Source organism: Micropterus salmoides, unplaced genomic scaffold, assembly GCF_014851395.1.
Source record: "Micropterus salmoides isolate LMB-PRFRI ecotype aquatic unplaced genomic scaffold, ASM1485139v1 Ms_hic_scaffold_4015, whole genome shotgun sequence".
Taxonomy (NCBI): domain Eukaryota; kingdom Metazoa; phylum Chordata; class Actinopteri; order Centrarchiformes; family Centrarchidae; genus Micropterus; species Micropterus salmoides.
Window position 1 is genome coordinate 6,724 of NW_024043391.1, and position 27,297 is coordinate 34,020.

Below are 27,297 nucleotides of genomic sequence, written 5' to 3' on the forward strand. Positions count from 1 at the left end.
TGGCCCGGAATGACCGAAATAACTGCACTTCCTGTTTAGAGGTCTAGGTTTCAGAATAAAAGTTTAAACTGATAATTAATTAAAAAGGCTTATTTTCAACGTCTGGCCATATTTAATTTAATTAGTATTAAATGAACAAAATACTCGTAATATTTGTAATACTGTTAAATAATGTAACATTAAAAATCTTAACATTACCTTAACCTATTATAACAGGATGTGGTAATTTGGAACATACAGGAAATTTAATTTAACTCTTCTGAACCTAAAAATTTACATTTACCTACTAATGAAAACACCTTAATATGAATAAACTTTAAAATCAACAGCCTTAATAATAACTTAGCAATTTGTGTGGGTGCTAAAATCACAACACTCCATTGATTGGGACATATTAGTGGCTATAGTTTAACCCTTTATGCATTTTCAGTCTTTCTGGTGGCCTTAAATGAGCCATATTTGACAATATAAACATTTTCAAAACTACATCTGCCTTCTTAATGCTGCGGCCCAAGAAGCATGAGATAAGATAAGATCAGACATCACAGGTTGCTATATGCCCAAAAGGGTTTATTACACTTTTCAGCTGAACATGAAGGTCACAGAAACAAAACTTCCAAGAACTTTTCAAGTGCAAACATCTTACTGACCAGGTTTTGAAACAGTATTTCAACATAGCATTCAGTATTTTAGTTAGACAGTGAGCGAAAAAATCCATTTCCCAACCAACCTATTAAGCAACCTTACTTTTAATTCTTGTGACAGATATGGGAAAGAAAAAACTGTACGAAGCTCAACAGAACAGACATGTGGAAACAAACCAATGTGTTCAAACATGTAATAATCTGAATTATGAAAAAGTGTTCATATTATGGCTTCAATTGTATTGTTATTGTGTCTGTGGTTTTTTTCTGCTGCTTTATGTTCAGAGGACTGATACCTTCTGGGAAAATGAAGGACTAACTTTAATGGTAAGAAAATGGTCAAACAAAAAAAATTATCTATCAGTGTATGTATTAAAGAAAAAAAATATATGGTTGAATTTGAACATTTGATATGATCCAAATCTGTTGAGCTACGCCTCAGTAAAGCAACACAGCAACATGCAGTGAAGAGGAAACACGTGACTGAAACACATGCAGACAGAGTGGTGGCTTGTGCAATGAATTCATACATAGGAACAGAATCCGTGGTGTTTATAAAGTCACTAACACAAAGAAACACAAGAAAAAAGTCCAAAGCACAAATACACAGGAGAACTGTGCCTACACGCACACACGTAATCCAAAAATAAAAGACAAAAAAAAAAACAAAATAACGCAAATATGTCAAGTATAAAACTCTGGGAAACACTGTCCCCGATAAGTTGTTCCACCCTTTAAGTGAAATATGAGAGACACTGCCCTCGATAAATACACACTACGTAAAAACACACACACACACACACACACATATATACATACGGGTAGGTAAAAACTACCATTACTGCTTGTCATTATGGAAGACACTGCTCCCGATAATGGGTTTTAATTATGGAAGACACTGCTCCCGATAACTCGATCATGTTATTAACTGCTCCAAAGTAGACTGTGCAACATAAATGGCTTTCTTGCAAATTACTGAACAAATCAGAGTTGTTGCACTAAAAATGGAATTTGATAAGGTTTGTTTATGGTTTCTTGGTGGCTTTGTTTTTTTTTTCATCCTGCCATCAATCGCAGATTAAATCCAATCAAACACAGTTTATCTCTGGGCTTGTTGGTATATTAATATAAATTTCATAATATCAAGACAGTTTCAGTTTAATGTTTGTTCTTAGTGTAGTTTTTGACAGATAAATGTAAATACTAACACACATTTCCAAGAAAAACTATTTTCTACCCTTCATTTCTCCCTTTTAATGCTTTTTAATTAACCATTTCAATGATCAACGGAAGCGCCACTTCACGTCACTTTTTTTTTTTTTTTAAACACAAATTACCATTTTAACTGGGATCCACACAAAAGGAAGAAATGAAGGTCATTCAAAATTCAAATCTTAACTTCATCAGGGGCTCCATTTTGTAAGCAACAGTTGAGGAGTCATTTTCTGTAGCAGATGCTGCCAGAGGATTAGACAGTATAACCGTCATAATTATGGAAGGCACTGCTTCCGATAACGTCGTATAAAAAGACAAACAATACATTTATAGTGGACACTGCCACTGATAAATAAACTTAAGTATAAATAAGGTTTCTCAGTGTTTGGATGGCAATAGGTCGCAGCTAAGGCTTTGACTGGTCCGAGGTGTTGGAGAGGAGGCAGATTTGTCATGTTTCATTTCTTCAAGTACTTGGTTCACATTTTTTGAGAATGTGTTTTATATTTTCTACCTCCTCCTGATCTTAGTGGGATCGAGACCCCCCAAAAACTGATAATAAGCCTGTTCTTAAAGGGCGAGACCTAGGCCGGTGATTGATAGCTTGTGCTTAAGTGCTGATTATTGGAGCTCCTATCTCGGCTCTACCTCATATTTAATTTCACACACACACCAACGCCAAACAACTCCCCGTCCATTTTCTTTAGATTTCGTTGTCGATTTCCCAAATGTTGCCCACCATGGCGTTGGCACATCCCTCCAGGGTCCAGGTGGCCAGGGCCAGTCGGGTGCGGAACTTATTCACGTCGGCGGTCTCCACGATGGATGCCAAAGTGTGGGAGCCCCGGCCCAGCAGGAGGTGACGGAAGGGGTTCTCGATGGGGGACACATAAGGAGAGAGGAGGGTGTGCTCAACCTAGAATTATAAAAATAAATTTAAAAAAAGACCATAATACATCGGTGAGGTGTTAAGATGTTTAAATGTGCCAAGACATTAAAAGTAGCTTCAAGATGTTGCAGTGTTATTACAGTACCGGTCTAGCTAATGCAACAGCTCTGGCATATTAGAGAGACAGTAAAAGAGCTCTGATTCTTAATCCAACAAATCATTGAGTCCTTCTAAATCCCAACTTACAGTATCACCACACTACATTTTTACTGTGCACTCTCAGGTTCATACATTAAGTAAAAAATGTTTAAAGGGGATTTATTATGCTTTTCCATATTTTCTGGGATGTCTATAATGTTAAAATGTCCACTGTTCATGTTAACGTGGCCAAATCGTCAAATAAAGAGGTAGGAGTATTTAAAAGAAATCCCTGTGAGCCAAAACCTCAGATTTCTCCCTGCTCTGAATGCTCAGGTTTCAACATTTCTTTCTACTAAAGGCTGGGTATGACTTCATTCAAAGCCGGTTTTCCATATATGGTTATTTGCTCCAGGCAGAGTACGCAACGGGGTGTACTCTGCCTGGCACTACCGTTGCACTACCACAAATGCTCAGATTTGTACTTTTTTTATTTATTCTTTGACCAGACTTCTGATTTAAAATTGTACATTTTGCCAATTGTGTTCATCAAAAAAGGATTCTGTAGAAAAACGTGTTTATATTCCTCAAAGTAAAAGCGTTCCACCATTGATATGTTTTAATTTTTTTTTACAGTCGCAGGAAAAAGTACACACACACACACACACACACACACACACACTTGCCTGACCTGGTCTTGTTTAGTGCAGTGGTGACTTGCTTATACAAACTGAGGAGGCACGTGTCATCCTAAAGTTTCTTGAAGGTCTTCAGCCTAATCTGATTCACTTTAAACCACAGAAACACTATTAGTATTAAAGTAACTGCAAATAATCTTTCTCAAAGAGCGTTCGCATCAATGGCTCCTCCATTTCAAAGTCCCGGGCTGACTTTCAGTCCCAGTACATTCCTGCTCCTCCTTGTTTAACCTTGATAGTTAATATTATTGTAACGGTTAAAAATTCAACCCTGTTTTTTAAGAACTGAATTTCATTAACAACATTTTAATACAAATGTGGCTACACAGCAGAGTAATCACAGTAGAGCATCTTACACTCATGATCCTGTCGTTGAGGATGCGACAGGCCTCCTTGTCATCCAAGTCAGTCTTGTCGAAGGCTTCGTTGATGCTGGAAGCAGCTCGCTGGAACGAGCCGCGTGCTCGGTTTAGCCAGCTGGGATTCACTTCCTTCAGCTGACCAGACTGCAGAACAAAAATTCAACATATACACCTTTCTGAGAACAGACGTATTCAGTCAAAAACATAATTCATAAAACAATATAAACAATCAAGCACACGCACTATAGCGCTTGTAACCTGGAACACCGATTCTGATTCAGATGGAAGGAATTATTAGAGCATAAAAAATGTCTGACAGAAAGAGAGACCGACCTGTGAGAGTTGGTTGATGTGTCTGTAGACCTTGGCCACACCCTTGGCGAGGACGCTGCTGTATCGGCTCACATCCAGGCTGAGCCGGTGGTCGTGGACCAGCCGCAGAGCCATCTGGCCAGCAAACTGCGCCGCCACCGCTGCCATTTCACTGGTGCGACGGTTGGTTTGGAAATTGAGATTGTTCTTGTTGTCCAGGTCTGTGCCATAGTAAGGGTAGGCCTCAATCTTAAAAGGGGAACAAGATAGGACATTGTTCTTCATTTATGCCAGGGCTTTGCAATGTCTTAGACTGCGGGCCTCCCCTCAGACAAAGCCTGGGAAACAGCGGCCCCCACATCTTTAGTTTACGTGGTAAGTTTCACTCATTTCCTAGATTGAAATAACTTCTGACTACACCAAATAGTTTTAAAAAAAAGAAAGGTCTGTCCTAAGGCATTTATTAGTTTCTGACTGTGATGGGGGGAAAACAGTTCCCAAAAACTACTGTATCTCTGAACTCTCACACATGTCGGCTATTCTATGTGATCTCCTTTTGATAACTAATGCAATAGGTAATGTAATAATGTTTCACTTCCATTCACTGAGCCTCCCCTGAAACTGTTTGGAGCCCCTCTTGGGAGGCCTGCCTCACACTTTGAAAACCCCTGATTAAAGCCATTAACGCTGATTTTTACATTTAAAAAAATAGAAGAGTAAATTTCCGCTGTTTGTTTTTCCAGCAAGACTCACTTTGGGAGAGGTGAAGTGGAAAGAGATGGATGGAATTCCAGAGAAGGCGAGGAAGGGATAGGCAGGGTCGTCCATTGACATCGGCCTCAGTCTGCACACATAGTAATGTAAAGTTATTGTACATGGATAGTAGCAACAAAAAGAACTGGCTGTAGGACTGGGTATCAAACCGCATGTTTTCTTTTTTTAAACTTAATGAAACTTGACCCAAAGACTGGCAACGGCCTGTTCACATTTGTTTACTTACTCTTACATCACATTGCTGATTTAAATCAAATGTGCCAATTTTAGGCTGCATTTTCTTCAGGCAAAGCTCTTGTCAAGCTGCCTGTGTTTAGACAAACGGCACATTTGAGAATAAATTTTTTTGTTATTAAATAAAAAAAACAAAACAAAAAAAAACAAACTGTATTGCTTCCATAACTTTCATTTCTAAAGACCACGCAACACGTAATGGTTATCTACTTACGCATTGGTCTCCCATTTACTTTCCCCCACCAGGTCGTACACAGTGCCAGAACCAAGAGGAACCTTCACCTGTGTGGACGAGGCAAAGTTAATACAAACTCTACTGATTCCTATAGAGCTGCGTCATTAGCAAGTGGGTTCTAGTGCTGTTACCGCTTTCATCGTCTTCTCGAGGAGGCTGTACAACAGCGGACTTGCTGAGGCCATAAAGCTCCCATTACCTTGTGAGTAGATAAACTCAGTCAACTGACAACCACTGAAAAGCATTTGAGTGTAGCGATATGCTGCAGGTGTGTCCTGTACTTACCCATGACCACTCCATCCAGGCTTATGTAGGTGACAACACGTTTGTCAACTGAGGATATAAAACTCTAAGAACAAACACAGACATATTAAAGAACAGAGCAGCGATTAACCTTTGTTTTTTTTTACATTTAGATCAGAGATATTTAATTCTTACCTCCAACCACTCAGTGGCGCCAACACTTCCATACTCTCCGGCACTCCAGCTTGCAAACACCAGGCTTCTTCTGGGCCTGAACCCATCTGGAAAAACAGAACAACATTGATCATAAAGAAAAAGAGACTGCTAAACCTACACACACACTGAAACGGCAAGTTGAAAAAAAAGATACTCCGTATGTAGTCTTCTCCTCTTCAGCGACGCAAACATCTGACTGCTATAGTAAAAGGATATGTTCAAGTCTGTCTTTGCTTCCTGGGATCATCCCTCCTTAATATTTACTATTAAAAACCATTTTTCCAACATGCTTCCAGCATTAAGTGATGGCAGATTGACTTGTGGAAATAAAGTGGAAATCTTCCTAAGTGACTTTTCATTATAAAACCCTCTTTTGTTTCTCTTGACAGTGTTTCTGCACTCAGCTGCAGTGGAGGGAAAGTGACAAAAAGAGGGAATTTTGTACAAATAACTATGTAATTTTTAAGCTCTCCACATGATGTGACTGAATGAGGCTGCTGAAGCCTCAAATTTCAAAAGCCTTTGTAATGTCCTGTATTTCTTTGTCCCCTTCACTTACACTGGAAGCGTATTAAGAGGGGAGAAAGAAAAACCTTTCATGTTCATTTGGATACCTGACGTTAAGACAGACAACATAATTCTAGTCATTGCATGGAACAGTCTGGAACAAAGTTATGAAACAAACTGGACTTTTCCACCATTGTGTTACTACGGGGACTATAAATTAAACACAGCCTGATACTTTTATCTAGTGAAGTAGTGGTAATATATATCACAATCTACAGCAGGACTCCCGTTTACACATTGGCTCAAACATAAATCTTGCTTAAAAGCAAGCCTCTCACTAATAGTACTAAATAAAAATCACACTACAAGATTGTTATAGGAGAAAACGGTTCAATTTTATTATTCAGGCTCATGAGCCAATCCTTAGTGTAGTAAACACCCCCAATTTATCTCTATTTATATTCACTTCCTTTCACAGACCTCACTCCCGTTACCTTACTTCCTTTCCTTTCTCATCATTATTTGTCTCCCGCTTTCACCTTTCATTCCTCCTCATTGACCTGATTGAGTTCACCTGTTCACACTTAATTTAACGACTGCAAAAAAGTCACATCAATAGTAGTTATATTTAATTAATAAGTGAATGTTCCTCTCAGAAACTTTTGGTAAACACAGACTGTTTTCTTGGATGGTGCACTTAATGTCTGGGGTCCTCCCCCATAAAAGACTTAATTTCCCGCATTCTGCAAAAAATTTCTGCACAAATTTAAGGTGGAAATGCTTTTATTTATATAAAAGGGAAACACAAAATTCAGATGGAAGGTGAAAATTCTAAATATATCAGAATATAATGCAGTAAGGCTCTCAGGTATTCTTTATTGCTTTGTTTCTCCTGTAGATCAACTTACTTAAAATCATCCCTGCTGAGTCAACACACACAAGTTAGTCTTCCCTCCTCTTTGTGTCTGTTGTTTGGGGAAGTAACCTCTTTCAATGCGATTGTGGCACCTTTTCTCCTCAATGATAAATTAATTAATTTCAACTCCTGGAGCTAGCTCCTCTGTTTTAACACGTTTTTCATGTATTTAAATGGGATAACTGCGGGATTGAACGGTAAACGGTTGACAGGTAGCCTAAGCAGCACTGTGATCAGGTAGCGATCTCACCACAAATCCACATGTTAACTTCAGCAGCTCGGATAAAGTGCAGTAAATAACTCCTCAGTTTTAACGTTACCTTTCTTTAATTGAAACTCTACATGTCAAGTTACCGCTTGGACACAAACTCAATGCTATTCACAGCGAGAGGTGGGTCCACTTGATTAATGTCACGGCACTCGCTGGTGTCACATCAGGTGCTGGATGCTAAGTTGCTTTCAGGGGAAGTCCGACAGCAGAATATTCCCCTTGTGAGTGTGTAAACACGGCGATAGAAAGGCGTTCACGGCATATTCATCAGAGAAATTAAAGCTTAAGAGAAAGATATTTTTCCATGGCAATAATAAAAAAAAGAGTGTCAATTTTCCAGAGTTTACACAGCATGTGGCTGAAATTTCACAGCTGCCACATGAAGATGACGGAAACACTGAATAGAAGAGTAGTTACGATTCACACAGTCTCGCAGTGGAGTAAACTGGCAGGTTTTAATGTTGCAGACCACAGTTTTTTGCAAGCAGTTTAAACTCGTATTGTTGTGAATCTTTGGTGTAAACTCACTTTAAAACTTTCATCTCAACAAACGCCCCCCAAAAGCAGCTCAGCGCCGCCCTTTCCAAAATGCTGCTTCCAGCGCCCCCATCATCTTCTGAATGCCCCCTGGGGAGCGGTAACACCCCCGTTGAGAAACACTACATTAGACAGTTGCTACAAACTAACAGTGCAGGAGAGAAGTAGTGTATTTAATGAAAGAAATACCTTTGAACATTGACACTACACAGAAATCATACAATAAAGATCAGAAAGTCAAAAACAGAGACGCCTTTGAGTTGCCACTCTTCAAACATGGTGTCATGTCCTTTTTAATCACTGCTAATCCCTTGTGTATTGTGTACAGTATGCAAAGTATTATATGTCTTACCTTTCTCCACCATCTCATGAACAGCCTTAGCCAGCTCTACGAGTACAGAGGTGCCGACAGTGGCTCTGGCAAAACCACTACCCCAGGCGTCTCTCTGAGCTCCCAGTACAACGTAGCGATCTGCAGATTCACATACAGACACCAAAGCACCACAAACACTTAGATACACGATAAAGGAAAAAAAATAAATCACACTGTGGAGGGAGGGAGTTTAGTTCTACCAGGGTCAATGAATCCTTTGATGACTCCAAACACATTGGGGATCTTCCTGTTGACCAGCACGTTGTTCACCTCGACAGTGATGTTCTTGCTGCCTCCCAGACTGTAAGCCAGCGACTCAAAGCCGCCTTTAAAACCGCTGCTTTCATCTGATTCAGGGCCACCGATTTTCCTAGAGAGGACAGAGAGAGGCAGGCGAGGAACAGGTGAATTTACCGCTTTGGAAAGCTTTCCAGTTTCCAACTTTTTCAGGCAATTTAGCAAATTTACTGACAGAATGACAACGTTTGATAGTAAAGTCAAATATTTGGAGCAAAACATATCATGAAGGAAAACCCTTCCAAAACACATGTATGAAGATACATACAGCACATGATCCTACGGGTGGTGACATGGAGAGAAGTCTTTATTTATATCAAGATATCAATAACAACAGAAATACAAATATTTCCTAGAACCTTCCTAAAAACTCCAAATAAATAAACATTACAAAAAATATTGGTAAAAAATAATCCAACTAACTAAAAATCCACTATCTGGTACCTGATACCTATAGCATGTTTTACCATAAAAAATAAGAATGTTGTTTTTTTTCATGATCAGTGAGAATATATGTTTTATAAACACCACTGACAGGATATACATATTTTTTTCTGCTGAGTAGACGGTAATAACAACAACATTAGTCATTTAGCTGACGCCGTTATCCAAAGCGACTAACAATTGCTATATATGTCAGAGGTCACACACCTCTGGAGCAACTAGGGGTTAAGTGTCTTGCTCAGGGACACATTGGTGGACGTGTCACAGTGCGAATTGAACCCAAGTCTTCCAGACCAAAAGCATGTGTCTTTTCCACTGCACCATCACCACCCCAGATATGTCATCCAAGTAACCAGAAGATCTGACAAAGGGTGTGTGTGTGTGTGTGTGTGTGTGTGTGTGTGTGTGTGTGTGTTCTTACTGTAGAAGAGCTGAAGCTATGTTGGCGGTGATTGTCTGGGCTGGGATTTTGGGGAGGCCAGACGACTGAGTTGGGGGGAACTGGGTGCTGTTGAAGGAGGGGAATCCAGGGGTGTAGGGGTCGCCTGAACCCAGATGGACCTGAATAGGAGACACACACTCATACTCACTCACAAAATCAAGACATAACAGCATGCTGTACCAATGGATGTCAAACAGCTATGTGTGCACACTTACATGCCCGTAGAGTGCTGTGCCCGCAAGATATGGGTAATCTTTCCTGTCAGGGTAGATCAGAACAGCAGACGCCCCCTTTGTGGCAGCGTTATCCACCTGTAGAAACATGAAGACAGGCTTTTAGTTACGTTTCTGGAGAACAAAGGAGGAGTGTGAAGGCGTAAAATCAGCAAATACCTGTTCCGCAAAACTGATCTTTCCAGCTCGCAGCAGCAACACACACCCTTTCAGCTCAACGTTCTTCTTCTGCAGAACCTCCAGATCCTCCTGACGACCATAGTTGCCATACACCAGCTTCCCCTACAAACACAAACACACCAGAAAGCTAAAAGTAACATTTTTGTGGCCTTATAGACTTTTATAAGAACATCTGACAAGTATGTTTAAACAAAAAACAGATTTTCATTGAAAAATCAGCAAATGGTTTGTTCTTTGAATATTTTGTTAAGTTATTTTAAAACCAAAACAGAAAAATGGAAAACGAAGAACAAAAAAAAAAAAACAGACATTTTTGTTTTTCCGTTTTAAACTATCTGGTACCTAATACCTATAGTATGTTTTACCATAAAAAATAAGAACGTAGTTTTTTTTTTTCCCCAGGATCAGTGAGTATGTGTTATATAAACACCACTGTCTGCCGCTAGAAAAAGAAATTCAAGTTAAATTTTTAGCAAGATCGTGTCAAGCTGGCTTTGAACTCACAATTCCTCACTGAGGCGTGTTGCTTTGCCAGCGGGCCAAGTCAGCTACTGATTTAAGTTTGTCAACATCCAGGTAGCATTTTGTTTAGGGCTTATCTGAAGCAGCTGGTTCCCTGAGCGATCAAAGAAAATTCCCAAATGTGTTTATCAAGTTTTTTTTTGTCGAGGCTATGGCCAGGGTGCGAACTATGCGGGAACCAGGGTGAGCTTTACTCCTCTTAATAAGACGTAAAATTCCCTGAAAACATGATTTGTGATATTTAGGAGGGTTTCTAAAATATTGACAATATGCTATTTTTGCCATTCATTTCTATTTTTCTGTATCATCATGCATTATGCGTAAATCAGGAGTGTGGGGCTTCGTCCAGCCAGAGGGAACGATTACCGACCGTCCGCAGCTCGGTAGGTCCCTTCCGCGACCTCCTCTCCCTGGCCCTGGACACTCCAGCGACGGTCAGTGGTCGTTTCTCTGGCTGGATGAAGTCTGATTATATAGTCTATTTTACGCATAATGCATGTGTTACTGCAACTGGAGGCTCTCTGCAGCGTCGCGCAACTTTCTAAATTCTCCCATCTCACGATGAAAATAAAAGGTCAGGTCGAAACAGTGTAGAGGGGCTGAATGACAATTAACCGAACCTTTTAATGTATGATTTGTTAATATACAGCTCGCAGAATTAACTCATAACAGTTCATGCTTACTACCATTTGATGTACTGACAACTATCACTGAATTAATTTGATACTGAAGAAATCTTAAAAAACAAAGGATTATCAGGAAAGCATTCCCGTTCCTGTTGCTAGTGAGTTACAAAGTGAACTAACAAAAACCCCACTTATGTTGGTGTTCAAGCTCATTTAATTTCACCAAATTGTATCTGCTGCAGGTTTATCAAGTGTAACACACAAAGCTACACTAATCGGACACATAAAATATCAAAATCAATATTTTTTTTAAAACAGAAAAATTTAAAACGATTTCAAATGAAATAATCAAAGAACTAAGTATCAACTTGCCTCAACTGTCCCAGGAGCACTGTAGGCCAGATATCCCGTAGGCTTGAAGACATCAGAACCAAAGAGGACACGGTTTGGCCTATTGCTGCCAAAAAGAAAACAAAAGCTGGTCACGGTATCATTAATTTGGTTTTATTTTGTAGGATATGTTGCATGTCACAGTGCCCCATTTCACATTGAACTACAGCGACATTTTTAAGTATGGTCAAAGAAAATCAACCTGTCTGGCTGCTGCAGCTGAACGTAGTGGCTGTCAGTCCAGGGATCCATCTCCATTTTCTTGAATTCATCAAAGATGCGGTTTGCCAGACTCAAATCTTCCTCACTTCCTGCCAAACGTCTGAGCACATCAAAGTCACTGCGGAGAAACACATTTTAGTTCAGTTTGCTGACTGCTTGGTGATAAAAAAAATTAAATAACAGGGTTTTCATGAGACTAAGATGAAAAGGTGTTATAAACTTATTATAAGAAAAAGCTAACACCTTAAACTAGTGTGCAGTAAATAGATCAGGGCTTGATGGCCCAGTAAACACTTTCATAATGACTTTACGGTCTCAGTCGCTAGTTTCAAGTCTTCTTAAACACACAGCATGTCTTGACATGTTGCTACCATGGCAACCTGTCAATCAGGATAGAGGGACTTGTATCTGCTGCTCTGTGTAAAGTTTTTTATGAAATGGCTGTCAGCAGGAGAGAGAGCATGTCATGTTTGAGTCTGTTAGTATGTTTAGTTTTAACAGTAAAGAAATTTGTTAACCTTTTTATTTTTTATAGGCTAATTTTAACTGCAATTACGTTTTAGTTTAGTTTATATCCAGGATGCATTTAATAAACGATTAAACATGTTAAACAGAATAACATAGACTTGTCTTCGGTTTTGTTATAACGCTGATGGGTATTATCCCTTATATAATCACACTCACTTTAACCTTCCCCTGTCTTGTTTGTAGTCTCTGACTCTCAGCTGTGTAATACTCAAAAACAAAATGTTCTCATCCAGTTAATTTATATTTATTACTCATTTCCTTTTTCACAGGAAGCTGGAGGCTATAAAACTGTACCTGGCTGGTAAAAATCACTCTTATTCTTATTAACTGGGATTATTTACTTATTAATGAACTGGCAGTGGGTTTGTTTGATCGTTGGGCGTTTTTATGGTCCGGTGTGTTCTCTTCTGTAGGACGACATACACCCCAGTGTGGTTTAAGAGTGCGCATGGGATGAGCGTACCTCAGAGTTTTGTCAAAGGCCTGGCTGGTGAGTTTCTGCGTGAGGAGTTGGGTGATGTCCTTCCACTCCAGCTGAACTTGAGCATTTGGTGCAACAACGGATGGCGTCATTATCAGGCTATTTTCCCCGCCCAGCTCTGTGCCACAGTTCTTCTGCTCCACGCCGGGTTTGCTGATGTAGCCGATCAGGTAGCCTGGAGAACAGTACACAGACACCAGAACTGCTTTTTAAAAAAAGTTGGCAAGCAGCTTTCTAACTCTACAGGTAAACTCACAAAGACTATGAAAGTGGATCACTCAAGTTCAGACCTGTGCAATGGTTTCCTGTGTGCGAAAGAATTGATTTTAAAATTCTACTGTTGGTTTATAAAGTGCTGAATCATTTAGGTCTGGGACAGGTCTGCTTTAAGGCACCTTCAGACTGCGCAACAACGATTGTGAAGGTTTATTGCAAGATGGGTCCAATTTAATCTTGGTCATAATTTGGGCTACACAATTAATTCAAATACTATCGAAATTGCAATATGGCCAAGTGCAATAGCCAAAGAAATCATATTCTCCAGATGTGAGGGAACATGCTTGCTTCGTACGGACCACCACAAAACAAAAATCACATCATCATAATTTTAATATTCTTTTCTGCAAAAGTTAGTTATTAATTCCCACTTAAGTCCTGACTCAAAATTCACAATATGATTTATGTTTTTTTTAAATTTCATTCAGCCCTAGTTGACTGTGTGATATCAATCTGCGGCATGTCAGATTTTGCAATAAATGGTTGCGAAATCATAGTGGTACAATGTAAACAGAATAAAGTATGAGAGCAGAAGAACAACAGCTCAACAGTTCACATCATCCATGTGTGCAAAGAATTATTAAGCTTTGGACATAGTGCTGATTTTCTTCTCTTTTTTGTTTCACATTTGTTTTTTTTCCCTAAACAAGAGATTGAAAGACAGCGACATGACCTTGGAGAAAGTCTGATGGGCATTTTTCACTACTTTCTGACATTAATAATAGACTTAATTGATTAGTTGATATATTAATCGTTAGTTTCAGTCCTAATATCATTTAGAAAACAAATTTTAAAAAGGAACATGCTGACAGAAATTCAGACTTAACAGATTAAAATGATTATATGGCATACCTGTAAGAAAAATCAGCAGAGTTCCCAGGGCCAGGTAGCAAATGGTACGGCGGTTTTGATGCAGAGGTGCTGGCCTGAAGCTCGGAGAGCCCCCTGCCTCGGCCTCTGTGGCGTCATCTGTGGCATCATCAGACAGTTTGACCTCAACGTGTCTTTCTCCGTCCACCGCTGGCTGCAGCGTGAACCTGCTGTACCGCTCTCTTTTAATCTAGAGGGAGCAAGACCGGGTGAGCTAAGAATACAAACTGTGAGAGCAATGTGTTCCCGGTTCCACAGCTGCATGGGAGGACCGGTTAAATCAATTCACTCTAGATGCAAAAATAATAAAAAAACGAGTAAAACACAGTGTAAAACATCAAACACTAAATCTAAGAAATACTCACCATGCTGTTAAATGCAGACCTCACTCGATCCATTGTTGCTGCTGTTGTAATTCTAGAGACAGAAAGTGGAAGACAGAGGAGAGACGAGGTTGTAAGAGGCAATTAAGGAAAGCAAATGGAGGGGGGGGGGGGGGTACATGGTTTCTAACAAAGTTGCTATTCAGCTGACCGTTAAGGGTTGCTGTTTGCCTGCAGGGTGGAGAGAGATTTCTCGGTAAACAGGCTGACCTTTATTCACTGAGGGAGAAACCTAAACAACATATTTTTATATACAGTATAATGTGTTTGTATATCATGAGCGATATGAATCATTATTCTGGACACTTTTTAGACCAAATGATTCATATTCAAAAAGACATTTAATCAATGATGAATGCTATTTTCATAATGATTAAGTGTTCCCATCTAACGCCAACTATCAAATGTCTCAAAAGGCATTCAAGAAGACCTTCACTACACACTCACACACCTGGAAATGCGACCTTTAGGTAGACTTCGGTTTTAACACATCTTTGTTTCATTTATAAAAATGTCAAGCCTCCACCCCTCCCAACATCCTTTCAGATAAATCTTCTTCCTTGTAGAGGCGTAAATCTACCAGTTAATCAAACATTTCCTCATAACTGAGCTGAAGCAGGAAATACTTAATCATTCTTCCTCAAGACAGAAAACGTATTCAGATTTTCATCCAATCATTTACTCATTAAAAAAACATGGCTAGGGTCTAAGTTTCAGTTTCCCCCTCATAGATGCCCATCACAATTTCCCAAAGCAAGGTCGTCTTGATTTGTCCCATCAGCCTAAAACCGAAGATATTAAAGAAAATTCACATTTTGACTGATGAACATCTTATGAGCGAGCATCAAATTCATCATGAATCAATACAAATACATTTTTGCCAATAGAGTGATCAAATAATGGACTGTAAAACTGTGAAATGTCCCACACAGCACATGTCTTACGCACAACAAAAAGAAATATGTTCATTAATACCTTTTAATCGGCCAGTTATTTTCCTTCTTGTCACAATTTCCTTGATCAACCCCCCAAAATATTCAGCTTACTATAACGTTAATATAAAACCTGAATCTAGCACATGAATGAAACATGACTAAAATGATTGAACCATTATCATAATAATTAAATTAACTTTCGGTCATTGACACGATTAACTGGCCAAATCAAATCCTGGTGATGAAGTAATATAAAGCAAATCTTCTCACTCATCATCTTACGAGCTAACGTTACGTGTTTTTATATAAATTAATAAATAAAAACAGCTTGCAGGGGCCATTAGCAGCATCATTTCTAAATAAGCTAGTTAGCAGCAGCACGTGCTTCGTGTCCTCCGTGTCTTTTCAGTTGAGCGAAACATTACGTAAAAGGCAATGCTGCTCAAAAGATAGCTGATAATGTAAGCTGTAAACTAATAAAAAGATATGTCAATGTCAGGATTCTCACCTTCTTGCCGCTCAGCTTCGCACCATCTGCGTAAAGGTTCTTCCTGTACTTCTGCCTACGTAATCTCGCAATGACTTACGTAGGCCAGTCACACGGGAGCACGTAGGCCAGTCACACGGGAGCACGTAGGCCAGTCACAGGGGAGCACGTAGGCCAGTCAGAGAAGCGCTCTTCTTCTTTTATTCGGCAGACTAGACGCATCTTTTGCTGCCCTCCACTGCTCGATATTCGTTATTCAGATCTTCTTCAGATCATTTTGTGTAATCCAGTTTTATGTAGGTGCTCCATCAGTTTCTTCATTTTGTTCCAACTGTCCAAATTAAGTAGAGTGCGTAGGTTGAATATAGTTTCTCCAGCTGCTCACAAAGTCTCTGAATAATTTCCTTCTTTCACGAGAGTACTTTCTGCAGTGAACTAATACATCTTTACCGTTTACTTGTCTCCACATTTACATTTAGGCTACTCTTTCGTCCTGCACCGCCTTCTTTGCCACCTCATCTATTTCCTCATTACCCTCCACAGCTGTGTGTGCCAGAACCCACAGAAACCCCACCTCATGCCTCATACCACAATTTCCATAAGTAAATCAGGTCTGGTCAACCCACCTTTATGCCCATAAAACTGCCACCGGCTCTGCTGTGAATACTGACAAGTGATCTGGAATCCTACACCCTTTTTATTACCTATTTCAGGAATGCTAATACCAAAAGCCACTTTACCGCTCTCAGGATCCTTTGACCCGTTTTGTAGGTGGCCTCCCCATATTTGACACAGCCGGACTTTCATCTCCTTCAGTACAGCCTCTGACATCTGTCTTTAGCTTGTTTTCAAAAAATATAAATCAACATTGGGATCTGGGATCAACCATGAAGGTATACCTCAACGACGTATTGGTGGACATGCATTCAAATTCACAATACCAATTTCATCTGCCATAGATTTGAGTTTTTCTGTAAAGTTTGTTTTGACCCTTCTTGCTGTTCCCATAAGCTCCCACTGCGGACTCAACAGGCTTTTTGTTGGTAGTCTTCCTATTTCTAACGGCATCTCCCTTGTTTCTATTAATAGTGCTGGTAGTGTGTACAAAATGACCCACTACACACTCTAAGGGCTTTTGCTTGGACTATATCAGGTTGACTAATCACTGAAGGGGCTGCTGACCCATATACCATTCAGCCATAATCTTATCATTGCTCTGTGTATCATCATCATAGATTCACTATCAGCCCCCCATTCAGACCCAGCTACACACCTTAGGACAGGGCTGGATTGGCAATCTGGCATACCGGGCAAATGCCCGGTGGGGCGACGCATAAATTTGTCCCAGTCCAGCCCTTAGGACATTAATTATTTCCCCACACTTCATAGAAACGATTTCAATATGCTTTTCTATATCATTCTTTTGTCTAACCACATTCGTCAAAATTTAAAGTATTTCACTTTTTATTTGAAACATCTGTGTTGGCATTTTCTTCCTATGTCCAAATATCATGTACTTTGTTTTTTCTGTAGATATTTTAAAACCCCAATCATTAGCCCACTCAGTTACTTTTTCCAATCCAGCTTGTATTTGGCCAAAAACATAGGACAGGTTCCCTCGCTTCCAGATGGCCCCGTTATCTGCAAACAATGAAAACCTAAATTCTTTCCCCACTCTACTGAACATACCATTGACTAATATATTAAAAAAGAACTGGGCTTATTACATTATCTTGAGGGGTTCCATTCACCACCTCAAGCTCCTTTGATAATTCACTTCCCACCCTCACCTGAATTGTCTCTCTAAAGCACTCTGTGGGAGTAGTGACATTTACTCGAATGAGGTACTTGTACTTTACTTGAGTATTTGCATTTCACACTACTTTATACATGTAGTCCACTAAACTCAGAGATGAATACAGGCTATTCAATTATTTTCAAGAGGAGCAGAGATGAAGTAGGGTTCTACTATGAAGTAGGCCTACATGTTCAAATATTGTAGGTAGGTAGGTCGGCTTTCTATTGCTCCTCTGTAAAAGCTGACAAGAACTTGCCTTCTTAAGCTTCCTCAAGAAGTTTCTGAGCTTTCTTCACCAGCGTGGAGATGTGAGATGTGTGAATATATGAATGTGAATAGCTATATTTGAATATGTATTTTCTGTGATTATAGATTTCTTATTTTATTTCTTCCTACTGCTTTTCGCACATGTAAAATGTTTTTCATTTATCTGACACGTGTAATTACTTTGCAGAATAAGATTTTACATTCAAAACAAATGTTCAGTTTATAAAATGTGATGTATTGAGTCATTTTAGCCCTTAACTGAGTCTATAAAATGTAAATACCTTTTTTATAAAATGTAAATACCTTTCCAACTGTTTTTATTTTTTTCCCTCCAAAATATTATTGTTCAAGTATTTTTAAAATATTATTTTTTAAAATAATTTTAGAGAAGCAAACTGCCGTATACATTCTCATTTCTAGAATTTTTAACAGACAGATTTAACAAACAAAATCCTTGCTGATATTTTATGAATAAATACTGTATAATACCGTGTTATTATCCTTTCTTGTTTCAAGAGACAGACAGTAAAGTATTCCTCTCTAGAGCATTTTTTAAAAAGTTGATTTAAAACTCCAACAAAAATATCCTTACTGCAATTTTAACAAAATTAGGTTTGCAGGACACAGAAGATACAAAATAAAATGCATAATGCAGAATTTTACTTTTGATACTTTAAGTAGCCTATTTTATTTGTTGTTTATAAAATATTCACCAATGCATCATGCACCATCATCGGCCGGATTTCAAACGATGAGACTTCATATTGGGAGGAAATTAATAATCTTGTAGAGTGGTGTACCGAGAACAACCCACTGCTCAACATCAGCAAAATTAAGGAGCTGATCGTTGATTTTAGAAAGAAGGCGATAAAGACACACGCTCCTCTCTACATCAGTGGAGCTGACGTGGAGCAGGTGAAAAGTTTTGGGTTCCTGGGAATCAGTATCACAGAGAACCTGACACGATCATCTCACATCTCAACGCTGGTGATGAAAGCTCAGAAACAACTAGAGGAAGCATGGCATGGGATGTGCACGGCCCAGGAAAGGAGGGCTCTGCAGCGGGTGATTAAAACTGCTCAGAAGATCATTGGTACCCATCTCCTGAGCATCAGTAACCCCGTGCTTACTAAACCTCCGCTGAAACTAACACAGCAAAGATAGTTACCAAATGTTTACCTAACTAAAGAAACAAAATCACGATCAACACACACTTCTGTCAATCATCCCCATAGACCCCAATGACCTATTTAAAGTAATATCTTCTAAAGCAAGTCTTTATGATATAAATAAATTAACAAGCTAAAAATATTTATTTCAAGATTTGTAAGAAATTTAAGCAAGAGATTTTTTCTATTTTTCTTATAAGAAGCAATAAACCACTAGTCAACATTATTAATTGGCAACGTGAAATTAATAATATAATGTTAGATGCCTTTATTACTGCTGCCTTCAAGTGCTACGGGAAATATTTTGGTTGCTCATGAAATGTATTAATAACATAAAGTAAATCCAGTGACACCACAGCTGCTGAGATTGTTCTGGGGTGTGACATCGAATATATTTTTAAGGAGTGATAATTTTTTCTGCTCTATTAACTCTGAACTGGGAAATATTTTATTGAATAAATATTTTTTGCAGTGTCTCACAACAAATCTTCGCTGATTAGGGGTGCTTGACAAGTTTATAATAAATACTTGATCCTTAATTTAATTTAAATAGATAATAATCCCAACAATTACACCTAAGACATAAGATATAAACCTATGTTGCCTGAAACCACTTTAAACAAATGTCCGTTTTAAGCATGTAAAGCGAAACAATCTTTTTAACCTTGACCTTGCTGGCTGTAATCTCCTGAGTTTAGACACACAGAAATTCAGTTGTTGTTGGCACACAGAGTTTAATCCTGTTTGGCTCTCTATGCCCTTCAGCCATCTCCATCTTTTAACTGCAAGATTCAAGATTCAAGACTTTTATTGCCACAAAAACAATCACAACATTACAGTCAAGACACCCCCACCCCACAAAACATTACATCCATGTAACGTAAAACATTAAAAGTTAAAATGCCAAGTGCTTTAATAAAAAGTAGTAGTTGGTGCTTTGCTTTCACAAAGTACTGGTGCAGAAAACCAGAAGTGGTTTTAGAATAAGTGCTGCTGAGAAAACAGGATGCTTTCATTTTAATAGCCCTGAGTCTTTTTCCTGAGGGGAGAGTCATTAGCTGTGGGTCGACGGGGTGCTTCCTCAGCTGAGCTGTGGAGTTGCCATACCAAAGATATAAAGAAGGTGTGAACACTTTCTACTGTGGCACTGTAGAACCGCAGCAACCCCTCTCTGGACAACCCAAACGTTTTGAGCTGAGGTGGAGTGGAGGCTGTCCTCTCCATCCAACTCCAGGCCATTGAAGGTCAGTGGCAAGAGAGCCTTCCCATCTCTCTTACAGTGGTTTTGAGTTTTGGAGATGTTCAATTTGTAGAGATGGCAGCAGTCAACCAGAGATAAGACCTTGTTCCTGTAAGCTGATTCATTGTTGCATGAGATCAGACCTTTACTGCAAATGTCAACATTTTAACAGAGTTGCAATGTGATAAGCAGTCGTTTGTTTGCAGTGAGTACAGGAGAGGTGATAGTTGGGTGGGGGGGGTGCTTGTGTTTGTGTGCTGGGTTTTAGAGATTATATACTATTGTTTATTTTGACTACATGTGTCCTAAGCTGTAGGAAGGTCAAGGTCATGCTCAAGGTTTTGTAGGTGATACTGTATTCAAAGCAGAGCCGTAGTCCTCAGAGAGACTGTGCTTCTCAGTGCTGCAGGATGTGAGACAGGGGACGCAGCATCCCCTGCAGACCTATTTGCCCTGTATGCAAACATGTAGGGGTCTAAACTGACCACCCTGGACATAATAGGCTCTTAAAGATCTATTACAGATGTTAATGCAACAGGTTTGTAATCATTCAGGCAACTGATGTGGGATTTCTTTGGCTCTAGGATTCAGACAGCCGACTTAAAACATGCAGGACTTTGCACTCCCTGAGAGATCTGTTAAAAAATCAGTGAAGACTGTAGTAAGTTTATCTTCAACACATTTAATGGTAGCAGTGGATAAAAGATCAGGGCCTGCTGCTTTGCTGCCTTTCTCAAATTCCTATTTGGCAGCCTTGCAGTCCACTTGTCCTTGACAAACAAGCAAGAGGGCAAACTGTTATCAACGCCACCAAAATTTATGTGCATTTAACGTGTTTCAAGTTGCAGTAACAGACCAGAAGAAGAAGACACTGTTTCTCTTTGTTTGTTTTATCAATAAGTCCCACAGATGCGAAATCACACACCTACAGCCACCACATCCTGTGGGGGGGAAGAGATTTACAGTAATATGATCTCACTGTGCAGACATCACAGATGGTTTGTCATCTGTTGGAGCAAGCTGCTGCAGAGCATGACTTCATTGTAACACAAAGTGTCAGTAATGTGGGCATAGAGAGGTTTGAGTCAGTAACTGTAACTAAGGGACTGTATGAACATTATCAGGGAGATTTTAAATCATCCTTTTTCTTGCAAGATTGACTATAAAATAAATAAATGAAGGTTAGAGTTACATCCTGCATTTTGTGGGCACCATGGATCATAAAGGTTTGTAACAGGGCTTTTTTATAGCTGCTCTTCTTCTATCTTTATACAGGGTATCTGCAGGTTGTGATAAGTTTAAAGAGCATTTAATTATTTTCCCCAAAAGGAAATTAGAAGGTATCAAAAAGTCTTAAATATATTTTATGCCTCCCATAAAGTCGTTGTATTTAATTGCAGGCTGTTGGGAGATAGTGGATTGTGCTGCAAGAGGCTGTTCAGTCCTTTTTTGGCGTTTCAGTCAGCACCATAAGGCCTGTAGCAAACACTGTTACTATTGACATTATTATTATATTATCATACATTAATACACATTTAACAATAAAAATAATAAATTATATCTTACTGTTTTTCCATCATGCTTTCACACTAGACTAGGAATAAATTGCATTATAGATGGTATTAAAGTCTTAAATACAATTTGGTGAACCTTGCAAAAACCATGTTAATAGTTTTAGGGACATCTCTCTTATGAACAGCTGTCTTAAATTTGTGTTTCTGGCTTTAACAGAAATATAGTTAAATTTACCATTACCAAGGAGTAGAAGCAGACAGTAGCATGAAATAGAAATACTCAAGTAAAGTACAAGTATATCAAAACTGTACTTAAGTGCAGTACTTGAGTAAGTGTTACATTTTATCACTGTTACTCATAATATGATGCATGTTCAGCACAACGCAATATGTTCTACTAATAATGTGTGAAGTGAAAACATTACGGTTCTTGAGCTTGAAATCAGGGTTTTTTGTCTTATTGAGTCTTACATGAACGGAAGTGTAAAAACAACAGATTTGATATTACTGACTGAGTTAATCAATGTTATTAAACAGTGACACACACTCTTAGATAGTAGATACAGTGGATATTTGCAGAACTATCCACAAAATCACTTAAATATTCAAGTCACAGTCGTGGAGGTATGATCTCTCTTACGTCACGGATACCTGAGATGCATTCACAATTGATCTAGATCTTTGTCCGGTTATGTGAATGCCACATATTTGAACTGTGTTATAGTTTATCACAGCAGATCTTCTTGTTTGAGCAGCAACTCTGTTGCTGTTGCTGTTCTGTCACTGTACTTCACCCAAGTGGAAGAGAAAGTACAACTAGTACATATTTCATCACTTCCACCTAAAATATGATGCATATTCAGCACAACCCAATGTGCTCTACTAATGTATGAAGCAAATATATTATTGTGCTTGAGCTTGAAGTCAGGGTTTGTTAAGAAATTCCAAGAGGATGTTGCAGTATTTGTTTTATTGTAGGACCATAGAGAGGGTCTTGTTTTTTAAAAAAAAAGATAATATCAGGACCCATCTCTACCCTAATAACTTTCACACAGTCCCTGAAATGACTTAAAAGCAACATTGCAGATGCCATCAAATGACAAATGTGTGTAAGGGAGGGATGGAGGTGCCAGAAATAGTGTCTGCACTGCTGAGACTGTGGGTGTGTTTCCACATGTACAGTAGGTGGTAAGATTTAATTGGGACTGAGCACATCATGCAATAGCAACACAGTCCCAGATGGTGTCACCTTAGTGCTTTGTGTTAAAATTATCTGATCTCTGGAGAGAATTAACCTCCATCTCTGGATGAGCAAACAATTTGTCTCTCTTGAAACTGCACGTACAGCAGCACAGATGGTATCTACTGTATGTGGGAGAGAGTGTGTGTGACCAGAATCTCTTTACATTTTGTTGCTGAGTGGGTTCTTTTGTTGCTCAAAATAATGTCTAATGTACAGCAAATTCACCTTCCTAACACAATTATACAAAAGCTACATATCACACAAGAGCAAGTAAATGCTGTACTGACAAAATCCCTGAGTGTATTGAATTGACCAATGGTATGTTTGTTATTTTTTGTATATGATTAAACTTTACATAAGAGGACAAATTAGTCATTTCTTCTTTTGAAATGTTATGTCTCGCTTTAAATTTACTACATTGTTTTGGTTTAAAGGAGTAGTTTCACATAGGGGAGATTTTGTGCTTTCTTGCCGAGAGTTAAGAGAAGATTGATTGGATACCACTCATGCCTGTCTGAAGTTTAGCTTAAGTTAGCTTAGCTTAGCATAAAGCCAGAAAATGTGGTATTGGGGAGGGGGACTAGTCTGGATCTACCCTGACAGCACAACTAAATTATTATTAGCACAAATTATTTCATGAGTGGATGCAGGATCTTTATTCTAAGCTAACCATCTACTGGATACAGCCTTATATTTAACAGTATGAAAGTGGTAAGATGTTTAGATAGATACCGCTGTCATATCTGTCCTTTTAAACATAAAGCTACAGCCAGGACTCGTTTAGCTTAGCCTAGCATGAAGACTGGAAGCCGTAAGGCTCTGATCAAAGGCTAAATAGCGTTAACTTCCATCACTTCCAATAGCACAAAAATTATCTCATTTGTTTAATCTGTACAAAACCAAAGTGTAAACACAACTTGCAATTTTACAGGGGGCTTTGTTACCGTCAGATAGAGCCAGGCTAACTGATCTAAGCTAACTGGCTGCTAGCTGTAGCTTCATATGTAGCCTACTATAAAGACATGAGTGGTTATCAATCTACAAAGATATTGTATAAATGTATTTCCAAAAACAATTTCTTTATTCAAAGACTACTATACTAACTTTGGCTACAGCTGTTGTTTGTCAGATGCTGGTAGGGTAATGCCACATCCTCTCTAAGTGTTCCTGAAAATAATGGATAATTTAAAGGCTTTTACACACTGCCACATCCGTACAAGATCTCTCTCTTGTGTCATAGATACTTGAGATGCATTCACAATTGATCTAGATCTATGTCCGGCCATGTGAATGCCATACCTGAATTGTGCTAGTTTATCATAGCACGTCTTATTGTCTGTGCATCATCTTGTTCTGCCACAGTACTTCACCCAAAAGACAGTTAATTGTGAATCTAAATTACTCATCTCTTTCTTTCTCTCCAGTATCGCTGCATCATTTCATCGCCCTCTTTCTGCTGCTGCAAGCCCATGCATTCTGCCCTGCTTGTTGTTTCATCCAGGGGGCAAAACAACAGGGCTTTGCATGGTGTGTGTTTATCTGTGTTTTGTGTAATTCACAAGGGGTCTCTAAACTAAAATATAAAACTATTTTTTAAAAAATAACCCACTGGATGACACTGATTATACAGTAAAATGCCAGTTAACCACAGGTGCTAGAATCCCTTCACAATGCAATTTAAGGGTATACGTTGACTTAAATATCGCGAGATTTGGGCTACACAGGTGCGAGGCTTTGAGCTTAGAGAGATGCTACTTTCAAGGCTATTGGAAATATTGACATTCTTAATGAAACGCGCATGAACAACCCCGGAAAAAATGATTAAAGTTATTGATAGTGTTTTTTTCTTTGAGAGTCCTGTGTTTTGTATTTTTGTACTATTTGTAGTATTATTGTCTTTTATCATTATTATCTGGCAATAATCTCACTATGGATCTTCGTATGTACAACAAGACCTGATTTTGCTGCACCTATCCGTATTTCATGTGCCTTCATGGCCTGTGTATGTGTGTGTGTATATGTTTAAAGTAGATGAATTGTTATTTGTGAGAATGAATTCAGCTGATAGACTATATGCTGCTTCCAGCTTTTATGTTCTATTCCAATTAAGCACCATGCCACACAAGACTAATAGTTTCTACTCGTGCACTATAATAGTGCAGCATAGTACCAGACACCAAGCAGCCAGTGGGGTCAACACAAATGTGCCATCAAAAATGCCATCATATTATTATAGACAAAGTATAGAATAAGTAGGCTAAACAAGGCTGTGAGTTGTGTCAGTCAGTGAAATAAATGACAATGTGTGTGAGTAACAGAGGTGAGGAGGTGTAAAAACCAAAAGCCTTAAAGTTGAGTTTAAATTGTAAATCATTGTACTTGATTCAAGAGGGGTATGTTTAAAAATTGAATATAAAATCTTTGCAATCTAAATAAATCACCATTTTACAGTATAGTGGGAGAAATCAAACTTTTCGTTATAAACCAACTCATGAAATTGAGATCTGCTGTCCCACAACAGAGCAACTGTGTCACCACCATCTGTTCTCAGTGCATCATGCAACTAAATTTGCGTCATATGCTCCCGTGTCTGCCTATGATAAAGACGCAAATCGGTGAAGTCGTGTTTTACGCGATGCACCTGAAGGCAACAGAGAGAGAGAGAGAGAGAGAGAGAGAGAGAGAGAGAGAGAGAGAGAGAGAGATTTGTTCATCAGCGCTTTTCCGTTTCTGGGTCCCCGCTCTGCCTCCTCTGTCGTGTCACCGGAGTGAAAAAAAAAGAGGAAGGAATATGGTTTCATCTGACGCTCCTCCCGTTTCAGCGCTGCCGTAGCGGAACTGGTAGGAGCAGGAGGCTGGAGCTCGGTCCGGTGCAAACCCCCCTGTACCTGAAACAACCACCTCCCCCGTTTCCAACCAGCCTGCAGGAGCACTGCCAGCACACCGGGAGACATAAATGGGTGAGATGCAACGCTTTTTTTGCTTCTATTGTAGAGAATGCCCAAAAATAGCCTCCAGCGCCTCTGCGCATCTGGATGGGCAGGAAAAACGCCGGTCCAGATGCGCGCTGGGTTCAGCCTCTCTCCTTCCCCCACCTCTATCCTCTCCCTGCCTCAACTCTCCTGACGTCGCTTCAGACATAGCCGGGCTATTTGTAAGTGACCGCTCGGGCTTGGCGTGTCACAGTGTTTCCGATGCTTTTATTCATGCTTAGAAAGCTGCGCGTGGGTGTACAACGCGACCGTGCAACTGCGATTTGAGGAAAGCGGCGGGATTGATGAGTTGCAGATGTTGACACGTTTACATTCACTCTGTCTGTCTGCCCATTGTGTTACACAGCGTTTGATTCTCTCCAGCTCCATGTGTCTGGATGAAACAGGCCTGACTGTGACATCCTCCCATCATCGCCATGGTTTCCCACAGCACTGCGCTGTTGCACACAATGCATGAGGATTATTTGATTGCAGGTTTAGTGGACGAGTAATCAATCGATTCAGTACATATACAAAATTGGCTGATTATTTCACAGATGTCTTGCAAGGCTGGATGTACTATTTCCTTTTTCCTTCATTCAACTTTTAACCTGTGTATCTAGAAGACATTCATCTGTGTGACTTTGCTCTGCAAAGGATCACTTTGTAAAGTAAACGAATGACTGATTAATCAAGTGAATGATCTAATATAACCAGTAATGAATATAGTCATTAGTTGCAACCACTGTCTAAAATAACTTTTCTATTTCCTTTGCATGCATATTTCTATGGACCTGCCTCTGCTGCATGTAAACAAACCATGCACTGCTAACCTCAAGGAACTCTACAGTCAAGGCTGGATTACCAATTTGGAAAAGCGGGGCTATCATGGGCTCCCAAATCACCAGATTGATTCATTGTGTGCATGTGCTACGTAGTTCAAAATTTGTTGTAATAGGCACTACTAAATTACAGTAGACATTAAGCTATAGCTTAAAAAGGCCTGTGTAAAAAATTGTTTCATACTTTCATATGTTGCATTCATGTGCATATCTCTTTTAAATCTGTTACTTGACGGCGACAGGATGCATACACAATGCACAGAAAGATTGTTTTCAGTGTGGGCCTCAGCAAATTAGATTCCCAAGGGGGTAATCTGTCCATGACTGTTTTTTTGAGAGGAGTAATTTGCCAAGTTGCCTACTAATGGCTAT

General features: G+C 39.3%; 1 protein-coding gene across 1 annotated transcript; it reads right to left on the reverse strand.

Annotated features, from left to right (window-relative positions):
- Positions 1-549: 549 nt before the first annotated feature.
- Positions 550-15,980, reverse strand: LOC119887120 (transferrin receptor protein 1-like). The gene is made up of 19 exons (XM_038698044.1): positions 15,902-15,980; positions 14,441-14,492; positions 14,058-14,265; positions 12,912-13,104; positions 11,901-12,038; positions 11,681-11,765; positions 10,140-10,262; positions 9,963-10,058; positions 9,727-9,866; positions 8,765-8,934; positions 8,544-8,663; positions 5,940-6,025; positions 5,787-5,850; positions 5,633-5,700; positions 5,481-5,548; positions 5,012-5,102; positions 4,280-4,507; positions 3,941-4,090; positions 550-2,775 (listed from the first exon to the last, which is right to left on the reverse strand). The coding sequence occupies exons 2-19, from the start codon at positions 14,471-14,473 to the stop codon at positions 2,563-2,565; spliced, it is 2,274 nt and encodes a 757-aa protein (XP_038553972.1). The 5' UTR covers positions 14,474-14,492; positions 15,902-15,980; the 3' UTR covers positions 550-2,562.
- Between the last annotated feature and the right edge of the window lie 11,317 nt (positions 15,981-27,297).